This window comes from Lithobates pipiens, unplaced genomic scaffold, assembly GCF_037356315.1.
Source record: "Lithobates pipiens isolate NorthernLeopardFrog02 unplaced genomic scaffold, aLitPip1_a1.2 Scaffold_22, whole genome shotgun sequence".
Taxonomy (NCBI): Eukaryota; Metazoa; Chordata; class Amphibia; order Anura; family Ranidae; genus Lithobates; species Lithobates pipiens.
Genome location: NW_027507784.1, coordinates 107,648,646 through 107,667,729, shown reverse-complemented (window position 1 = coordinate 107,667,729; position 19,084 = coordinate 107,648,646). Strand labels below are relative to the sequence as shown.

Here is a 19,084-nt window from a genome sequence, read left to right as displayed (position 1 = left end):
AATGCAAATACTGTTCAGACATTCTGACTGGGATTCAAACTGATGATCTCAGGAGCATGCGTGTGGTTCCGTGCGTCATGTATGTCAGCCCATTTATTTCAATGGGCTGCGCCATGAGCAAGAAATGCTCAAAGGAAGTTCCTGCCTCTTTTTGTGTGCTGGACTGAAATGCAGGGTGCTGCAGCACCCTGCATTTAGGCATGTGTGTTTACAGACGCATGGAGGTGCCATTAAGAATTATCGTGATACTAAAGGATTGTTTTTTTGTTTTTTTAAATGACAAACAAGTCATACTTACTTACAGCTTGTTTTGCACAGAGTGGCCCCAAACATCCATTTCTGGGGTCCCTCTGCGGCTCTCATGGCTCCTCCCCGCATTAGATAAGCCCCTTGGAGAAGTGCTCTCCCGAGTGGGGGGTTACCTTGCGGACGCGCTCCTGAGTCTGGTATTCGACGTCCATAAAGGCCAAATGCAGGACCCCCCCCCTTGCAGCTTGTTTTGCACAGAGTGGCCCCAAACATCCATTACTGGAGTCCCTCTGCAGCTCTCGCGGCTCCTCCCCGCATTAGATAACCCCTTTGGAGAAGTGCTATCCCGAGTGGGGGGTTACCTTGTGGGTGCGCTCCCGAGTCCGGTATTCAACGTCCATAAAGGCCAAATGTAGGACCCCCCCCCCCCCCACAGCACCCACGTCATTGGATTTGCTTGACAGCAGGGTGAGCCAATGGCTGCACTGCTTTCAATTAAATCAAGAGGCGGGAACCATGGAGAGAAGGATGATGGAGACGCGCTGACAGATATTTGGGGCTCAGATAAGTTAAACGGGGAGGCTAGGGGGGCAGTGACTTGGCATAGGATGCATTAAGGTGAAAAAACACAAGCTTTTACAACCCCTTGAATTGCACCATTGTGCGTATGCAAAGGGGCAGTGCATTTCTATGCTTTGTGGGAAAGCAAGCGATTTTGCGTGCATTCTAGAAATGCTGAAAAGTGAACATAGCCTAAGCCACTATAGTGCTCTTGAAACTTTATAAAGGTTCTTCCTCAAACTTTTATTAGGTTTTAAATTGTAAATGCATATTAGTGGAAGTAGGAGTATCTGAAAACACAGCATATATCTGTATAGATAAGAGAGAGGGAGAGAAAATGGGAAAATAGAGAGATGGGAGAGAGAAAGAAATGAAAGGGGAGAGAGATATAGTGTGAGAAAATGGGGGGGGGGGGGGGGGGGGAAGAGGGAAAAAGAGGGGAGAGAAAAAGAAAAGGGAGAAAAACAGAAATGGGAGAGAGAGAAAAATAAAGAGTGAGAGTTATTAAAAAGAACAGAAATGCAACATACAAATGCATTTTAAAAACACTATATATATATATATATATATATATATATATATATATATATATATATATATATATATATATATATATATATATATATATATCTTTTATATATTTATATCATAATTTATTTACACATTATTTTGTTCTTCATAACACAAAAACTATTCTCACCACTTTCCATAAACTAGTATTTCAAATTTTGGGTAATTGGGTAATTATTTGATTTCTTTACTAAAACCCACTGAAGCGTCCCTCAGGCCCTCAGTACTGATGCTCTTATCAATATAATAATATAGAGGCGTATCTCATATTTGAGCCCTTGGGATTGTGATTTATAAAACAGAGAGCCCACTTAGTGACCATTGTAGACTGTGACATCACAATACCCTCCTTGTCTGAGCTGAACTGTGAGTGACCCTGACTCCCTGCATAGATTGGGTGGGAAGGATGCCATCCTGTTGTCACAATGTCACAGATATAGGCTGGCCTTGGTTTTCTACAGAAATAAACATTTAAATAGGAATCGTGTACACTGAAACTTCCTTTACCAAATACACTTTTGTCTCTTGACACATTTGATCTGCACAAAGGACATCTGATATGACATTAACAAGTGTCAGCCTCTGTTGCCAATCTAAGGTTTCCCAAGATGTGTGTACAAAGCTGGACGATGTGTCCTGGCAAATCAGGTTTGTTTCCCCAAATGTGCCTTTTTTTTTTTTTTCAGCGAAGGGGGTTTGATTCTTATCAAAGAAAGGGACATTGCAATATCAAAGGTGACCAGGGGAAGCCAGGGGTCACGACACAGGTGACCGTCTTTGAAGTGTCATACCAGCAAGAAGGTCTGTTGTTCTAAGCAGGGACTCATTTACATTAGATAGCTGCTGGGGGCAGATGGTCAGAAGGAAAGTAAACGACATATCATGTAGATATAGATTGCTTGGGTTTAGCTACAATAATAAAAAAAAATAATAAAAAATAAAAGGAATTTTTGGACGTTAAATAAAAAAAAATATTTAATAGGTTCATATGGTCACTGGAAATGGCAGCATACCGACAATTACAGCAAAAGTAAATATTGCTTATATGTGCACACATTCTTAATTTCTATCTTCCAATTACAAAAGAATTTTTTTTTTTATATGTATATATATATATATATATATATATATGGGTCTTGGCAACGTTTACTAGCATCAGATTGCTGATCTATCAAATCAACTTCACAATTAGTAAATTATTTGACCTAGCAGATAGTAGGAAGGTGTCACCTCCTGTAACACTAAAATCCTGGGACTTCAAAAACTTCCCCGAACCTTCCAGAGGAACTTTTTGGGGTTTAAGCCACGCCCACTTTCTGCAGTCTACAATGGGCTGTGACAGCAATTGTTCTACTGATAGTATACATAGGAAATATCATGAAGGTGCATTGGCTGCAATTGTCGGTAAGCTGCCATTTCCAGTGACCCAGTGAACTTGTTGAAAAGAAACAGACACGTGTGCTTTAGATTTGATGAGGCTTTTGTGATGCTCACTTTGAAAGTGAGAATTTGTAATTCTCCCAGCCAGGGACCCGTTTGAAGTGGAATTCTCCTTTAATATGCAAAAAGTTTGAATCTACAGAACAACCAAGCTTACACATACTCTTGGTTTTCTTTTGGATTACAAAGTAGACAAGGTTGATGTTCCCATGATGGACTTTGAGTGACCTTTTTATCTTCCCACTAACTGCACAGGACCCCCCCCCCCACTACCACCACCACCTCCCAAAAAATAAAAATCTCTAGAAGTTAAATCCATTTTGCACCGTTTCTCATAGACACACTCTTATTGTACAATTCTTTGGAGTTATTATACAAAAATAAATGAGGTTGAATCGTTTTCCAGGTTTATTTTGTATTTAAAAATATATATACACAGCAATTACATTAGAAACCAAGCCATGTGGCCAAAGAATATCTGAGGTATCAAATACAATCTCACTGGGCATTTTAACTCACAGTGAAAAACTATTTTAAAGGCAATAGTGCAAATTTTAAATAAGGTTAAGAAAACATGTTGCATTACAATTTGATCTTTGGTTGAACAAATGGATGCCACCTAACTGGAGTAAGCCTGGCCATTGATGGAGTGATTTTGAACTGGTTTGGAAGAAATTTTGCGATAATGGTTGGGTTGTGTATAAAATGATCACTAAAATGACGAAAAACTGTTGAATATGGAAATTTTTAAATAATGTTAAGAAAACATGTTGCATTACAATTCCATCTTTGGTTAAAATACATGGATGTCACCAAATTGGAGTTAGTCTGGCCATCCATGGAATGATCTTGAAACAGTTTTGAAAAAAAAGTTGCAATAACTGTTGGACTGTGTATAAAAGAATTACAAAATGACTGATAAACTGGCAGATATTGACAATTTTTAAATAGTGTTAAGAAAACATGTTGCATTACAATTTCACCTTTGGTTGAACACATGGATGCCACCAAACTGGAGTAAACTAGGCCATCAATTGACCAATTTTGAACCCTCTTTAAATAAATTTTGCTATAACAGTTGGATTGTGTATAAAATAAATCACAAAACAACCGATACACTGTTGATATTGACATTTTTAAATAACGTTAAGAAAACATGATGCATTACAATTCCATCTTTGGTTGAACACATGGATGCCACCAAACTGAAGTAAGCCTGGCCATCCATCGAACAATTTTGAAACAATTTTAAAGAAATGTTGCGATAAATGATAGGATTGTGTACAAAATTATAAAAAAAAAAATAAAAAATTGCCGATAAACTGTCAGATATTGAACCCATTTACAAACAGATTATTTTTTTTTTTTTTAATTGCCAGATGATTGGCAATGACAGATGTTAACATGAATGATTGCAGAGACAGGAAGCTATAAAGTGGCTGTGCAAAATAAGCTACACCAATAAAACAAAAATAATTGGGATGTAAACTTTTCCGTACAAAAAAAGAAAACAGAAATGGGCCCATTGCAAACGACAATAGTTTGCATTTTTTGAACCTTGTTAAGACTTTGATCTTTTTCAAAGGTCTAATCTTCATCATGTTGAATGGACAAAAAAAAAAAAAGAAACCACCCCATCTATGGCCATCCAAAGTGGTTGGGCATCAGTACTTGCATAGTGGGGTGCATGCATGGCATGCCCCTTTAAGTAAACTCAATAGACCAACACAGAGAAACGATTATAGAAGCTCCTAACCAGGATTCGTTGTGTTGCATGCGACTTTCCCTGAATATTGCAAAGAGAAGGCTATTTCTGGGCTATTCCCCCCCATGTATGCACAGTGTTCATTCTCATTCAGCCACCCAGAAAAAAAGTACAATAGCATTGCATAGTGCAAAGGCAGCAGATGTCCTGAAGTCGGGACTGTAAGTGTCTCTAGGATGAGGGGATCTCATTGGATGGGGAAAGGGGCTCAGTCTTATGGGCTGCTTTCTGCTGAAAGTCCACAGTGACAGTCCCTGGATTGGGGGGACTAGGCAGGATCCCTTCCCTCTCCCTTTTCTTCTGCTTCATCCTTCTGTTCTGGAACCAGATCTTCACCTGAGTGTCATTCAGCTGGAGGGAGTTGGCGATCTCTATGCGCCTGGCTCTGGTCAAGTATTTGTTAAAATGAAATTCTTTCTCCAGTTCTGTAAGCTGTTTGGTGGTGAAGTTTGTTCTCATCGTGCTGGGAGGATTGCTCACTCCATATTCAGAAGGTGAAGCTGCCAAAAAGGGATACAAACTGTTACATTCGGCTACAAAAGAAGAAGAATCACTAAACACAAATTGATACACAGTTACCTTCTGCTCTATGTTTCAACAAAATCACAATTAAATGTCTATGTCTACTTTTATATACACCTAAAATGACCATACACTACTACATAATGTGGGTTATGTACTAAAACTGGGGAGTGCAAAATCTGGTGTATAGAAAGCAAGCATGCAGCTTCCAGGTTATTGCCAAAGCTTAATAGAACAAGCTGAAGCTAGACGCCGATTGGCTACCTTTCACAGCTGCACCAAGTTTAGTAAATCTCCCCCAATCTGACTTTGTACAATATCAGCTACCAAAACAACTGAATGTATTTGTATCCAATCAGGCAATCTAAAAGGAGATTGAAAAGTGTATGATCAGCCTGAAACTGGAGCAGCTGTACGTCGCAACCAATCAGCTTCTAGCATCAACTTGTTCAGTTAAACTTTGAAAATGGAAACTAGAATCGGATTGGTTGCTGTGCACAGCTGCTCCAATCTTTGTAAATTCCCTTTAATAATCTTTTCCGAGGCTTATTTTATTACTTTATCTTGGTTCTCACCCAAGAATTGCCAATCCCCCCCCCCCCAAATAAAGGGGGGGGGATGGTGAGTATTGAATGAAAACCTTAATAAAGACACGTTTAGTGTAAAAATATTATTATTAAAGGGAACGGAGTACGATTGGAGCAGCTGTGCAATGACTTTTAGCTTCAATTTTTGAAGCTTAACTGACAACGTTGAAACTAGAAGCTGATTGCTTGCCATGCACAGATGCTTCGTGCTTAGTAAATTCCCTTTAATAATATTTTGCATTAAAAGGTGTCTGTTTATCAAAATTTTCACCCAAGGCTTCTGTTTTCCCATAAGCCTCCCATAGACAATGGGTAAAACTTTGGTGAAAACCTTAACAAATAGACACCTTTATTGTAAAATATTATTAAAAGGGAATTTACTAAGATTGGAGCAGCTGTGCATGGCAACCAATCAGCTTCTAGCTTCAATTTTTAAAGCTTTACTGAACAAGTTGAAGATAGAAACTGATTGGTTGCCATGCACAGCTGATCCAATCTTAGTAAATTCCCTTTTAATAATATTTTACAATAAATGTGTCCATTTATCAAAGTTTTCAAGATGCATCAATTTTCCAATAAGAACCCCATAAAAATAAAAAAAGGGACAAAATAGTTTATCAAAACGAAAATGTGCAGTTTGCTCACCCATTTCATACATTTTAATAAAAATTCGTTAATTGGCGGGGAGTACTTACTTTTCTTAGGAGCGTTCCGCTTAACTTTCATCCAATCAAAAGTGTTGATTGTGCTGTGTGTCTCGGAGATTGGGGAGTTGGGTTTGGGGTAGGATCCAAGAGAAGGGGAGAAGTTTTGGAAGTTGCCAGGGTGGAGGTCCAGCTGTTCCTTCCGTGGCCCCCCCTGAGTGTCCTCCCCAAAGGTCTTATAGGAGAGCTGCCCGTTCAGGAAGTACGATCCGTTCCCCGGGAAGACGGGGCCGGTGTATTGGATGTGGCCCCCAGGGTCCTCCATAGATCCATAGGAAAAGTCGTAGTCCGGGCTGACTGGTAGGTAATTGTAGTCAGCAGGTGCGCTCGGTTCATAAGGGACATCCAGGCTGCACGGAGCATACAGTGCTGAGGACTGGTGGGAAGCCTGATGGACACCGATCTGTAGGCTGCCCGCATAGTGACTGTCCACCCCATTCCCGGGATAGGGCTGCAGGGATCCCTCTCTGCAGAATTTGGGTGAGAAGGCTACAACATCCCCACACGGTGTGTACTCCAGGTAAGTATTCATTTCCCGGTGGAGTCCTGGCTGGGGCAGCGCTGGATCTTCAGACTGCTGGGACCTCCCCGGCCACTCCGAGTTTCACCTGATCTTGTCTTGTGCACTTCTTTCATTCCTGAGCTGGTAAATATTGCCCGGTGCAGAGAGGGCTGGTCACATGCTAACAGGCAGCCAATCAGGAGGCGAGCCTGGCTGGGACTCCAGGTGGAGCTCACAGTTGGTGGGACAATCAGCGGACTTTTAAAAACTTTGATGAATGGGAAGCTACCAGATGAGTGGTCTTCTCTTCCAGATTGTAAGACTCACAAATGTAATGTTCCCTATCTCCGATCCCTATCAGAGAAACCCACCCTGATCTGTATACTGCAATCAGATCCACAAGATCCATTTGCTCTATCTTCTATTTATCAAATCTCCATCTGTTCCCAAATTGATAGACCTCCTCAAAACATCAAACCTGAGGCTCCACCTCTAGATTTCTCGGTTCCCAATGAACCATCTACTCCCCAGCTCCTCAATCAAGTCTCCCCTTAAATCTTCACAGAGTTCCGAGTCACTGCTCATGCTCATTCTTATCAATTCTTTAGTTCCCCTCTCATCAGCAGATTTTCAACTTCCATATTCCCAGCATTGCTGTAAATCATCTCTGCTCCTCGGACTCCAACTCCTCTCTACTCATCAGAGCTCTAAATCACCTCTACTCCTCATATCCCCAAGTCATCTCTACTCATCAGAGCTCTAAATCACCTCTACTCCTCAGACCCCCAGCTTCTCTCTATTCATCAGATCTTTAAATCATCTCTAATCCTCAGACCCCAACTCCTCTCTACTTATTAGATCTCTAAATCACCTCTATTCCTCAGATCCCCAACTTCCCTCTACTCATCAGATCTCTAACTCATCTCTACTCCTCAGATCCCCAACTCCGATCTATTTATCGGATATCTAATCATCTTGACTCAGTCAGCAGATCCCCAGCTCCTCTCTACTCATTAGATCCCAATATCCCCTCTATGCACCAGATCTCCAACTCCTCTCTACCCATCTATTCTTCAACTCCTCTCTACAGATTCGTTCTCCAACTTATCAGGTTTCCAAGTCTTCTCTACTCTTTAGATCTTTATCTCCCCCACTAATCAATCTCAAGTTCTCCTCTTGCCAATAGACCATCATCTCCTCTCCACTCATAACATCTCAACTCCGCACAATAAATAAATGTCCATCTTATCTTTGCTCAAAATGAACTCCTGACTCAGATTTCTATCTCCTTCCAGTTATCCCCAACTCGCCTCTTGACATTATATCTCCAGCTCTCCTACACTCATCAGATGTCCATCTTCCTCCAATTCCCAAGATCTTTCCCTCTACTTCGTCTGCTTCTCTCCAGTCATCAGATGTCTATCTTCCCCAATTCCTAAATTCTACAACTCCCCTCAGCCCCTTTCCACTCAACAGATGTCAGTCTCCCCCAATTCCTTGGATCTGCAGCTTCCCCATACCTTAGACCCCAGTTCCTTTCCATTTATCAGATGTAAATCTCTCCCAATTCCTCAGATTTTCAGCTTCACTTTACCCCTAGGATTACCAGCTACTCTCCATACAACAGATGTCAATCTTCTCCTAATTTATCCAGCCTCCCTCTACCCCTACGACACCCATCATCTCTTCATTTATCAAGAGTCCATCTCCCACAGTTCCTGGTGTTTCCAGCGTCCGCCTAGTCCTAAAATCCCTAGCTCCTCTCCTTGCAACAGATGTCCATCTTCCTCCAATTCCTCAGATATCCAGCATCCATCTATCACTACAACACCCATCATCTTTCTATTTATCAGATGTCCATCTCCCCCAATTCCTCAGATTTCCAGCTTCCCTCTATTCATAGGTACTCCACACCCACAACAGATGCCCATCTTCCCCCAATTCCTCAGACCCCCAGTTTCCCTCTACTCCAACTACACCTATCATCTCTCCATTTATCAGATGTACATCTCCATCAGTTCCTCAGCTTTCCAGCTACCCTCTAGTCCTAGGATCCCCAGCTCCTCTCCATGCAACAGATGTCCATTTTCCCCTAATTTCTCAGATCTCCAGCTTCCCTCTACCCCTAGGATCCAAATATGTTAACTCTCCAGCTTTCTTCTACTCCTAAGAACCCCAGCTTCTCTCTACCCTTTTGACACCCATCATCTCTCCATTTATCAGATGTACATCTCCATCAGTTCCTGAGGTTTCCAGCTACCCTCTAGTCCTAGGATCTCCAGCTCCTCTCCATGCAACAGATGTCCATCTTCCCCAAATTCCTCAGATCTCCAGCTTCCCTCTACCCCTAGGATCCAAATTTGTTAACTTTCCAGCTTTCTTCTACTCCTAAGAACCCCAGCTTCTCTCCACTCATCAAATATCAATCTTCCCCCAGATCTCCAGCTCATCTCCACTCTTCAGATCTCCAGCTCTGGTCTTCCTCCATCCTCCTCCATCCATAGTATCTCCTCCAGCCCCGAGATGTGAAATGCTTCTGCCGTTTTGCTGACACATCTGCCGGTGATGATACGAGCAGACAAAGCTGCTTCTCCGGAGAGTTTCACTCTGCAGATCAATATCTTTAAAACTCATATGAAAGATGTTTGCCGGTCGATTGGTTTCACCGCCTCCCAAATGTACCCAGCTCTGTACATTATTAATTATATTTAATTACTCACAGCCGGCGCATCTGTAACAAGGATGTGTCATCAGCACACAACTGTATACCATGCTATGTGTGCTCAGTGTATACAGAAAGGCTCATCACCCAAATCAGAGAAATAACCATAAAATAAAATGATGGGTAAACGACGTTCCTCCAGCCATCACCCTGCTTACCACTGACTGCAGCTAATGGATGTGGTCAAAGTGCTGCTCCCTCCAATCCAGGGATCAGGATAGTAATGGATCCAGTGATATCCCATGGTAATTCTGAAATTCTCAGGACTCTGAAATCTCTGGATATCTTACTCAGCTGGCTGAGTCTTTCTACAGAACAATAAAACAAATTGATTACAATGCACCTGAGATAAGGACTTCCCTTATGTCCTCATAGCCATTGCCTGACCTGCCATTAATTCACTGGAATGCTACTGGATGTATATCTTCTTGTGTTTATTTTAGTACAATCAGTGGCTTATTTCTTCTCTTTCCAGAACAACCACTAGTAATAAAATACATTCCTATCACAGCCAGAATTTAAAGATGTTTCAATGACCACACACCTTACAATCTCATTGTGCAATCTCTTTTATGGCGGCCATAGACGTAACAATATGATCAATCAATTCTGCACAGAATTGGACAACATGATCAAATCTATGATTTATCGAAAAGACACATAATGTAGGAATTCAAAACAGTATTGCAGATACTCTTTAGAACTCCCTTGAACCTATACACTGAAATTGTCAGTGTTTGCGACAGATTCATGAACCTGTCGGATCAGGTACCTTAGTCTGTATTAAAGTGGTTGTAAACCCTTACAACCAACTTTGACCTAAAGGTAAGCCTAGATTAAGGCTTACCTGTAGGTCCAAGAAATATCTCCTAAACCTATACGGTTTAGGAGATATTTGCCTGAAGACAGCCACCGCTGTCTACGGTGCATGCGCCGTAGACAGCGGCGGGCAGGCGCACTGAGGCAGGCCGCAGATCGCGCCGATATGCTGCGAGCGTCGGCTCCCGTGCGCATGCGCAGGAGTGACGTCATCGCGGCTCCGGCGAATCACAGCACTGGAGCCGCGAGACCCGGAAGTCGCTCCGGGATCCATGGCAGCAGCGAAGAGGAAGACAGAGGACCACTTCGGGGGCTTCGTTCTCAGGTAAGTTATTCATAATGAGCTAGTATGCCATGCATACTAGCTCATTATGTCTTTGTCTTGCAGGATTTTTTTTTTCAGGATTTTTTAAAAAGGGTTTACAACCACTTTAAGGTCTGTACAAACGATCAGAAAATCGTACAAAAAACACCGCTTTCAAAGCAATCGTACGATAATCTGATCGTTAGTACATACAGCACTGCGTCGCTTTAACTGACAATTGCGTTGTACCCAAACAAAATTTATGTCCCTTTTTTTCCACAAATACAGCTTTCTTTTGGAAGTCACCTTTGCGGTTTTTATTTTTTGTGCTATAAACAAAAAAAGAGCGACAATTTTGAAAAAAACACAATATTTTGTACTTTTTGCTGTAATAAATATCCCCAAAAAAACAAAACAACATTTTTTAACAGTTTAGGCCGATATGTATTCCTCTACATATTTTTGGTTAAAAAAAAAATCACAATAAGCGTATATTGATTGGTTTGCGCAAAAGTTATAGCGTCTACAAAATAGGGGATGGATTTATGGCATTTTTTTTTTTTTTACTAGTAATGGCGGTGATCTGCAATTTCTATGACATCACAGCAGTGGGAACCAGCCCTCACTTTTACACAGATGGCCAGTTTATGAAGGTGAGATCTGAGGATCTCACTGGCCATCTCTGTAAAATATCTCCGTCCCAGATTCTCAAGCCCAGAGGTGGAGAATCTGGGTGAGAAGCTGCTGCAAAGTGAGGAAAAAGGCTTCTTTCTTCCTAATATCAGCACCAGCGAGGTTAGATTGATATAAATAACACATTTATATGTTCATGTGTGTGTGTGTGTGTATATAATATATATATATATATATATATATATATATATATATATATATATATATATATATATACACACACACACACACTCACACTATAGTTATAATATATTGATTGTCTTTTGGGACCCAGTCACATCTGAGCAATGCAGAATTTTTGGCAGAATTGTGCAATAAATGCCGCAATTCCAAATTGTGCTAAAATTGTGTCAAAATATACAGTGCATTTTTGGGTGTCATTTATTGTTAATGGCACCACAAATGCAGTTAGCAGACATGTATTTTGCTGCACATTTTGTCATTTGACAAATACGCTACCAATGCGCATTGAAAAAACACCCAAAAAAAGGTTACATTTGGCTTTTGGGCCTGTCTTTATGTGCATTTTGATGCAGTTTTTTAGCACACGTTTTGCTGCTTTTATTAACACACATTTTGGCATGTTTTTTTTTTTATGCATTTTAGCACATTTGTATGTGCATTTTGGGGCTTTTTTTAAATTAGAATTTTGGCACTTTTTTTTTTTTTTTTCAAATATAAACTTTATTTATTTAACTCCAGAAGGGGCGGTGCCCCATGATACATACAGGAAAACATACAGAGCCATGACTACAAATATCAGTATGACATCAAATATAACAGAGCAGTGTACAAGTCATGAAAGAACAATCAAATAAACGATCGGTCACTGCTCATATCCGAAGCAACAGCAAACTACGTCATAGCTCAGGTAGACGATTTTGACATGGGGGACGACCCCTGTGCCCCCCACGCACATTGTGAGGGGGGGGCATCCAGGACTATCAAAGAGAAGGAGTGAAGGGAAGAGGGATAACAAGAAGAAAGAGGGAGGGGGAGAAGAAGAATCAAGAAAGAAAGAGAAGAAAAGGAAAGAGGAAAAAAGGGGGGGGGGGGGGGGCGGGGAAGAATTTTGGCACTTTTTTACCTGCATTTTTGTGTGCATTCTGGAAATGCATGCAAATTGCATGTTATGCTTGTGGTGCCATCAATTGTTAATGGCACCCAAAAAGTGGCTAGCAGGTGTGCTGCCAAAAACAAAATCAAAATGCATGTTAAAAAAGTGCCAAAAGATGTGCGTTACAAACTACACAAAAATGCATGTTAAAATAACCTGTGCCAAAATGTGCATTAAAGTGCCAAAATGTGTGTTTAGAAAAGTGCCAATAGTAGGGTGGACAGAGCCTTTGATTGACAGTGCACAGAACATTTCAGGCTTGGAGTTGGGTGAGTGAAGCCTGATTGGGAACTCCAAAGACAGCCTTACATGTGATGTGATTTTCTTTCCTGCAGCCACGGGTTGCAGGAAAGAAAATCACTTGATCCCCCCATCAACACAATCAGTGTTGATGGGCGAATCCCTTGTGTGGAGCCATGGTGTTGTCCCGGCAGAGGAGTAGTCCCCGCCACAGGAAAACCATGATTACTGCTTGCAGCTAAAATATCCACTAGCAATAATCGCATATGAAATCCGGTTGGTTGTACCCAAGTTAATTGATCGATCACCTAGTACATTTAGCCTGCCCATACGTTCCTCAAATCTCAGGCTGAACCAGCTGAGATTTGAACCGTCTATGGCCGACGTTCTGTCAAAATAGCCAATTCATTGAGTTCTCCAATTACGTCACTTCCTGTTATTATAAACCATCAGTAATTGGAGTTTTCGATGAATTGCTGTTTTTACACAATACCGGCAACCGTGTAGACTCCGGTACACAAAGATTTACCATTTTTGACAGAACAGCGAGTGAGGGAAAAAAAGTTGTCGCCGATTTGTTGTATCCGAGCGAACAATGTCCGCTCATAATAGCGTGTACCAGGGTATACACAGTTGCCCGGTATTGTGTCAAAACAGCAATGTACTGTATAGAAATCTCCAATTACTGATGCTTTACAGTAACCGGAAGTGACGTAATTGGAGATCTCGATGAATTGGCTATTTTGACAGAACACTGGCTTTAGACTAGTCCCCCATAACAGCAGGTCTGCCTCCTGGACTTGTCATTGCCCAAATATGGGCATTGCCATATCTAGATGATGACACTAGCCAGGATCCTGCCCCTTTGTTTATATTCAGCTTTCAGCCGGGGAATCTCCTGGCATGGTTCCCAGCAGCCACTAACCTTGTGCAGGAAGTTGTCACATTCATGACAGTTTCCCAGCACAGTATGCCCAACTCTCTCTGAATGTGACCAATGGATTTTTGAGGAAAACTGATCAATGTTACAAAAAAATCCCATCATAGGAATGTAGATTAATATGATAGTTACCGTATATACTCGAGTATAAGCCGAGATTTTCAGCCTCTTTTTTTAGGCTGAAAGTGCCCCCTCGGCTTATACTCGAGTCAGCGCCGTCTGTCTACCCGATCAGCGTGTCGAGCAGACAGACGGCGGCCATTCAACTATTCAAAAGCCGCGCCTCCCTGTCTGTGATAGGCGGAACACTCAATTTCCCAGCAGTCAGTGGTCCGCCTATCACGGACATCCGCTCATCCTCATACTACGGACGAGGATGAGAGGATGTCCGTGATAGGCGGAACACAGACTGCTGGGAAATTGAGTGTTCCGCCTATCACAGACGGAGGCGCGGCTTTTGAACAGTGGAATGGCCGCCGTCTGTCAGACGAGAAGAGGTGTATGTGCCGCCGTATGTGCAGAAGCACACAGGCTCGGGACACAGGCTCGGGACACAGGCTCGGGACACAGGTAGGCTGGACACACAAGGCTGCACACACAAGGCTGCACACACAGGGATGGACGGACACACAGGGATGGACGGACACACAGGGATGGATGGACACACAGGGATGGACACACAGGGATGGACAGGCATGTCTCACCCTCGGCTTATACACGAGTCAATAAGTTTTCCCATTTTTTTTGTGGTAAATTAGGGGCCTCGGCTTATATTCGGATCGACCTATACTCGAGTATATACGGTAAGTGTTCCATATTTCGATCAAAAATGATTCACTCCTGATGTGTGCGCCAAACAGCTGTAGAGGTTTACTTTTACTCATCACCTGGGGTCCTACCACCATTCTGGTCCAGACTGACGGCTCATTATGTAAGTGTTTTCAACCATTTATGTGCATCCTTCCATGCTTAAGGTCCCGCTGCCATTCTCACTATGGTTTGGCGGCTATATGTGTAAGTGCGTATAGCATGTGTTTTGATCTGTTTTTATATGTGTGTTCACCTATAAATACTGCACTATGAGATTTTTTTTCTCTTATTGGCGATTTGTTTTTTGGATGGGATCTGCTGAGTATTAGAGCATTTTAAAGATTATGAGAGAGAAAATCTTCTGGATTACAACAAATATTTCTGAGCATGTTTAAAGAGACAGTCCTCTGCAATGGGAATCGCTTGATGTCTTGTGGAAAGAACAACGGTTTTTCATCTTTTGACCGATACCCTGTAATATTTGAGATTTGCTGTTCTGTTTTTGAGACAGCAACTACATCTGGTGAGTGCGGATATCTGCTTTTGGTGGAGGTGACACTGGATGTAAGGATCACATTGGTGCGGGACCACCCTGGATACGTTATCCTATCACTTTATATAAGATTCACTTTGTGGACTCTTTTATTAGTTGACTTTTGGATTTTATTTAGATCACTTAAGGTGTTCATATACTTTTTAGCGCTGCTATTTTTTGTTTTAGTTTATTTATTGGATCCTATTTTTTCTCCTGGACAGTAAACAATCGTATAAAATATTGTTCTGTGCATAGACACCTTTAGATCTACCTAACCTACAACCATTTTTAGGGGAATGGTTTGCCTGGGTAGAGTGAAATTGAATGATTTTTTTTTTTTTTTGGAGCCCTCAAACAGTTTTTGAAAATCAGACATTGTAATCTAAGTACAGTTTATCCCTTTCATGACTAAAGCCTCATACACACGATCGGATTTTCCGCAGGCAAAGCCTCTGACTTTTGTCCAAAGGGCATTGGCCAGGAAAACACAAACGTAGTGATGTATTAGACGTACTACAAGACTACAAAGAGGAAGTTCAATTGTCATGTACCACCCTTTGGGCCCCTTCTGCTAATTTCATGTTAGTAGAAGTTTGGTGAGTGTTGGCACTTTTCATTTTGCGCCGTTCACCAACCAGCCATGTTGCGGAATCGTAGGAGATAACGTGTATTTATTATTGGCCTTGGAGTTAATGCTTTGACCCAAGTCCAGTCCAGGAACAGGAGGTGGAGGATTTCTTGGCCCAAAAATTGGTTGCTTTATTAATCGTGACCAATTATGTCATATGCCTTTGCCGCGGGAGCTCCAGGAGAATAATCCAGAGGATTTTCGGAATTATCTCCAGGTGACAGAACCCTGCTTTCACCAACTCTTGCCATTGTTGACCCCCTATATTAAGAAGCAGGACACATGCATGAGGCTTTTATTTTATTTTTTGGTTGAATAATAATGATTTGATTTGGTATATTTTCTATATTTTTTGGATGCATAGAATGTACTTTTTGATTAAATTCTATTGGTAGATAGCATGTCTAATTTTATTTGTTTTCTTTTTTTAATGCACAATAAAAAAAATGTAGAGAATAATACTTGGCTATGTTTTTTACTTCAAATGACAGTTTGGGAGTAGGCGGTTACATTTTAAAAAATACAATGTAAAATTGACAAGGGACACCAACATAGTTGTATCTTTGATATTAAAAACTACCCGATAATGGTGTTGTGGTAACTTGCACAAAAAAAAATAAAATAAAATAACAAGCATAATAATATTATTCTTGATATCACAAAAAAAAAAAAAAAAAAGCCTTTGAAAATAAGTTTGGCATCAGCATCCCCAGCAAAGCAGCTTCATTATTATCACATTAAAGAAGAAGAGAATGTGCGCTGCATTTCGAGATTTCAGAATTTGCCACATCATGAATGTTTATTCAACATTATAAATGCTAGTTTACAAGACCGACCGATTCTGGCTTGTCCTTGCTTCTGAGAATGCGTGTTTGTACTTTGGACTTTTGTCAGACGGACTTGTGTACAGACAATCGAAAAATCCGACAACAGACATTTGTCCGTGGAAAATTTATAAACCTGACATCCAACATTTGTCCAGGGGAAGTTGGCCAACAATTGTCTGATGGAGCGTACAAACAGTCGAATTCTCCGCCAACAGCCTTTCCACACAATTTGCGTCGGAAAATCCAATCGTGTGTACGAGGTACATTTGTTGCTTACAAGTTAAAATCCATATTTTTTGTTAGAAAATTACTTAGAACCCCTAAACATTATATATTTTTTTTAGTAGAGAATCTAGAGAATAAAATGGGGATCATTGCAATATTTTATGTTACACTGTATTTGCGCAGCGGTCTTTCATACACAATGTTTAAAGAAAAAAAGACACTTTCACGAACTAAAAAAAAAAAAAAAAGTAAAGTTAGCCCATTTTTTTATATAATGTGAAAGATGGTGTTATGCCGAGTAAATAGATACCTGACATGCCATGCTTTGAAATTGCGCAAACACTCATGGAATGGCGACAAACTACGCTACCTAAAAATCTCCATAGGCGGCTCAATAACGGTTACCAGGTTAGTGTTACAGAGGGGCTCTAGTGCTAGAATTATTGCTCTCGCTCAGACAATCGCAGAGATACCTCGCATGTGTGATTTGAACACCGTTTACATATGCGGGCACAACTTACGTTTGCGTTTCCTTTGCTGCGCGTGCTCGTGTGGACAGTGGCGCTTTAAAAAAAATAAATTCTTATTTATTTTCTTTTTTAGATTTTTTTTACATTTATTATCCCAGAAGAGCCGGCCGTCCGCTCTTAAAAACGGTACCAGGATGATGCCTGTAGCTGCAAGCTTCATCCCAGCATAACCCCCTAAAGCTGAGGCCGCATATGTGCGTACGGTCGGGGGGAAAGGGGTTAAGAGAAAAGGCAATGATCACAGAGATTACCTGCCTTAGGTGATTCTTGAATGGATTGTATTGATTTTATATATTAGGTCAAAGCCATTAGTGTCCGTTATCATCCAGATTAATAGTTTGAGGCATAGGTCATGAGCTCATGAGCCTCCTACAGTAGCATCTGACAGTGAGCCCTGGTTGAACTGGTCACAAACAATAGTGGTCTATCACATGGATGCAGTTTAGGAGGACCATGGGGATGAAAGGGGAGCAGTAGAGACCAGGCAAGGTTATCTTTCTGTCCAATCACCTTGTTTCTCCAAGAATGCACATTTAGTTCTGTTGTACTTTGCCATAAAGACATTGGATTATCCCTAGTGGAGTGGAGACTGTCATCTGTCTATCAACACCTTTAGGCTTGATTCAACCTTGTACGACTTATCTTGTGACTTTGGACACTAAAGTCACATAACAAGTTGCACCGCATGTTTTTCAATTACAACCGTTCAAATATGTGCAACTTAAAGTCGCAGCAACTTTAAAAAGCTTCCTGCACTACTTTGGCCTGACTTTCATGCAACTTGAGTGCCATAGACTACAATGCTGCAAAAGTTGCATGAAAGTCACACCTGAATATCAAACATGCAACAGTTATCATTGGTCAATGCCAAAGTCACATCAAAGTTGTACACCAAAGTGGGAATGGAGGCTTAGGGCCAGTGTCAACAGACTTTGAGCCAACAAATGCCATGTACTTTTGACAGTTTGAGACACTAAATTCATTCAAAACTCTTTGACAAGTTAAATTGACCTGCAGTTCTCCTTCTATGTTGCATTATACTGGATTCAAGCTGCCTTTGCATTCCCACAGACTTGTAAGGACTGGTTTACATTACAGTTGCCCTCCAAAACCCAGGATCTGTGGTGGATCCTCTTTTCAGAAGGTGTTTGAGAGGCAGTGAGGTTGCATTATATTGCCTCTTCATCGCCTGTTTTAACCCCTAAAAGCTCACAACACCACATTGCATACGCTTGTGAGGCTGTTGTAGTGTAGCTCCATTCCCTTGAATGGGTCGTGTTCAGCGGTGCTGTCGGTAAGGGAGGGGTTCATTTTTGCTGCACTGCAATTCAGAGGATTGTGGCCATGGCACATGTGTACCCCGCCCTCTGTCTTGGCTGCATTTGATTGGATGTCACTGTTCGGCTGACAATTTTCCAGCTGGCTTCTTTGACAAAAGTTATATAAAATATCAACTTTTTTAAAGGATCGCTAAAGGCAAAAGTAAAAAAATAAAATAAAATAACAAACATGTTATTCTTACCTCCACTGTGCAGCTCGTTTTTCACAGAGTGGTCTTAGCTCCCTCCCGCAAGGACTCCACAACTTCATGCGAGCTTCCTCACATAGTTTGGAGTGCTTGCGGGCGCACTCCCATGATACAGCAAGAGGCCGTAGCCGCTTGCTGTATCACTCGGCCCCGCCCCCGTTGCTCCACATCATTGGATGTGATTGACAGCAGCGCGAGCCAATGGCTGCGCTGCTTTCAATCCATCCACTCTAGCCAATCAACGGCCAGGGTGAGCGGCAAAGAGG

At 41.4% G+C, this 19,084-nt stretch overlaps 1 protein-coding gene across 1 annotated transcript; it reads right to left on the bottom strand.

The window, feature by feature from the left end:
• Nucleotides 1–3,210: 3,210 nt before the first annotated feature.
• HOXD1 (homeobox D1) lies at nt 3,211–9,410 on the bottom strand. Its single transcript, XM_077448082.1, has 2 exons — nt 6,390–9,410; nt 3,211–5,085 (listed from the first exon to the last, which is right to left on the bottom strand). The coding sequence occupies exons 1-2, from the start codon at nt 6,928–6,930 to the stop codon at nt 4,757–4,759; spliced, it is 870 nt and encodes a 289-aa protein (XP_077304208.1). The 5' UTR covers nt 6,931–9,410; the 3' UTR covers nt 3,211–4,756.
• Between the last annotated feature and the right edge of the window lie 9,674 nt (nt 9,411–19,084).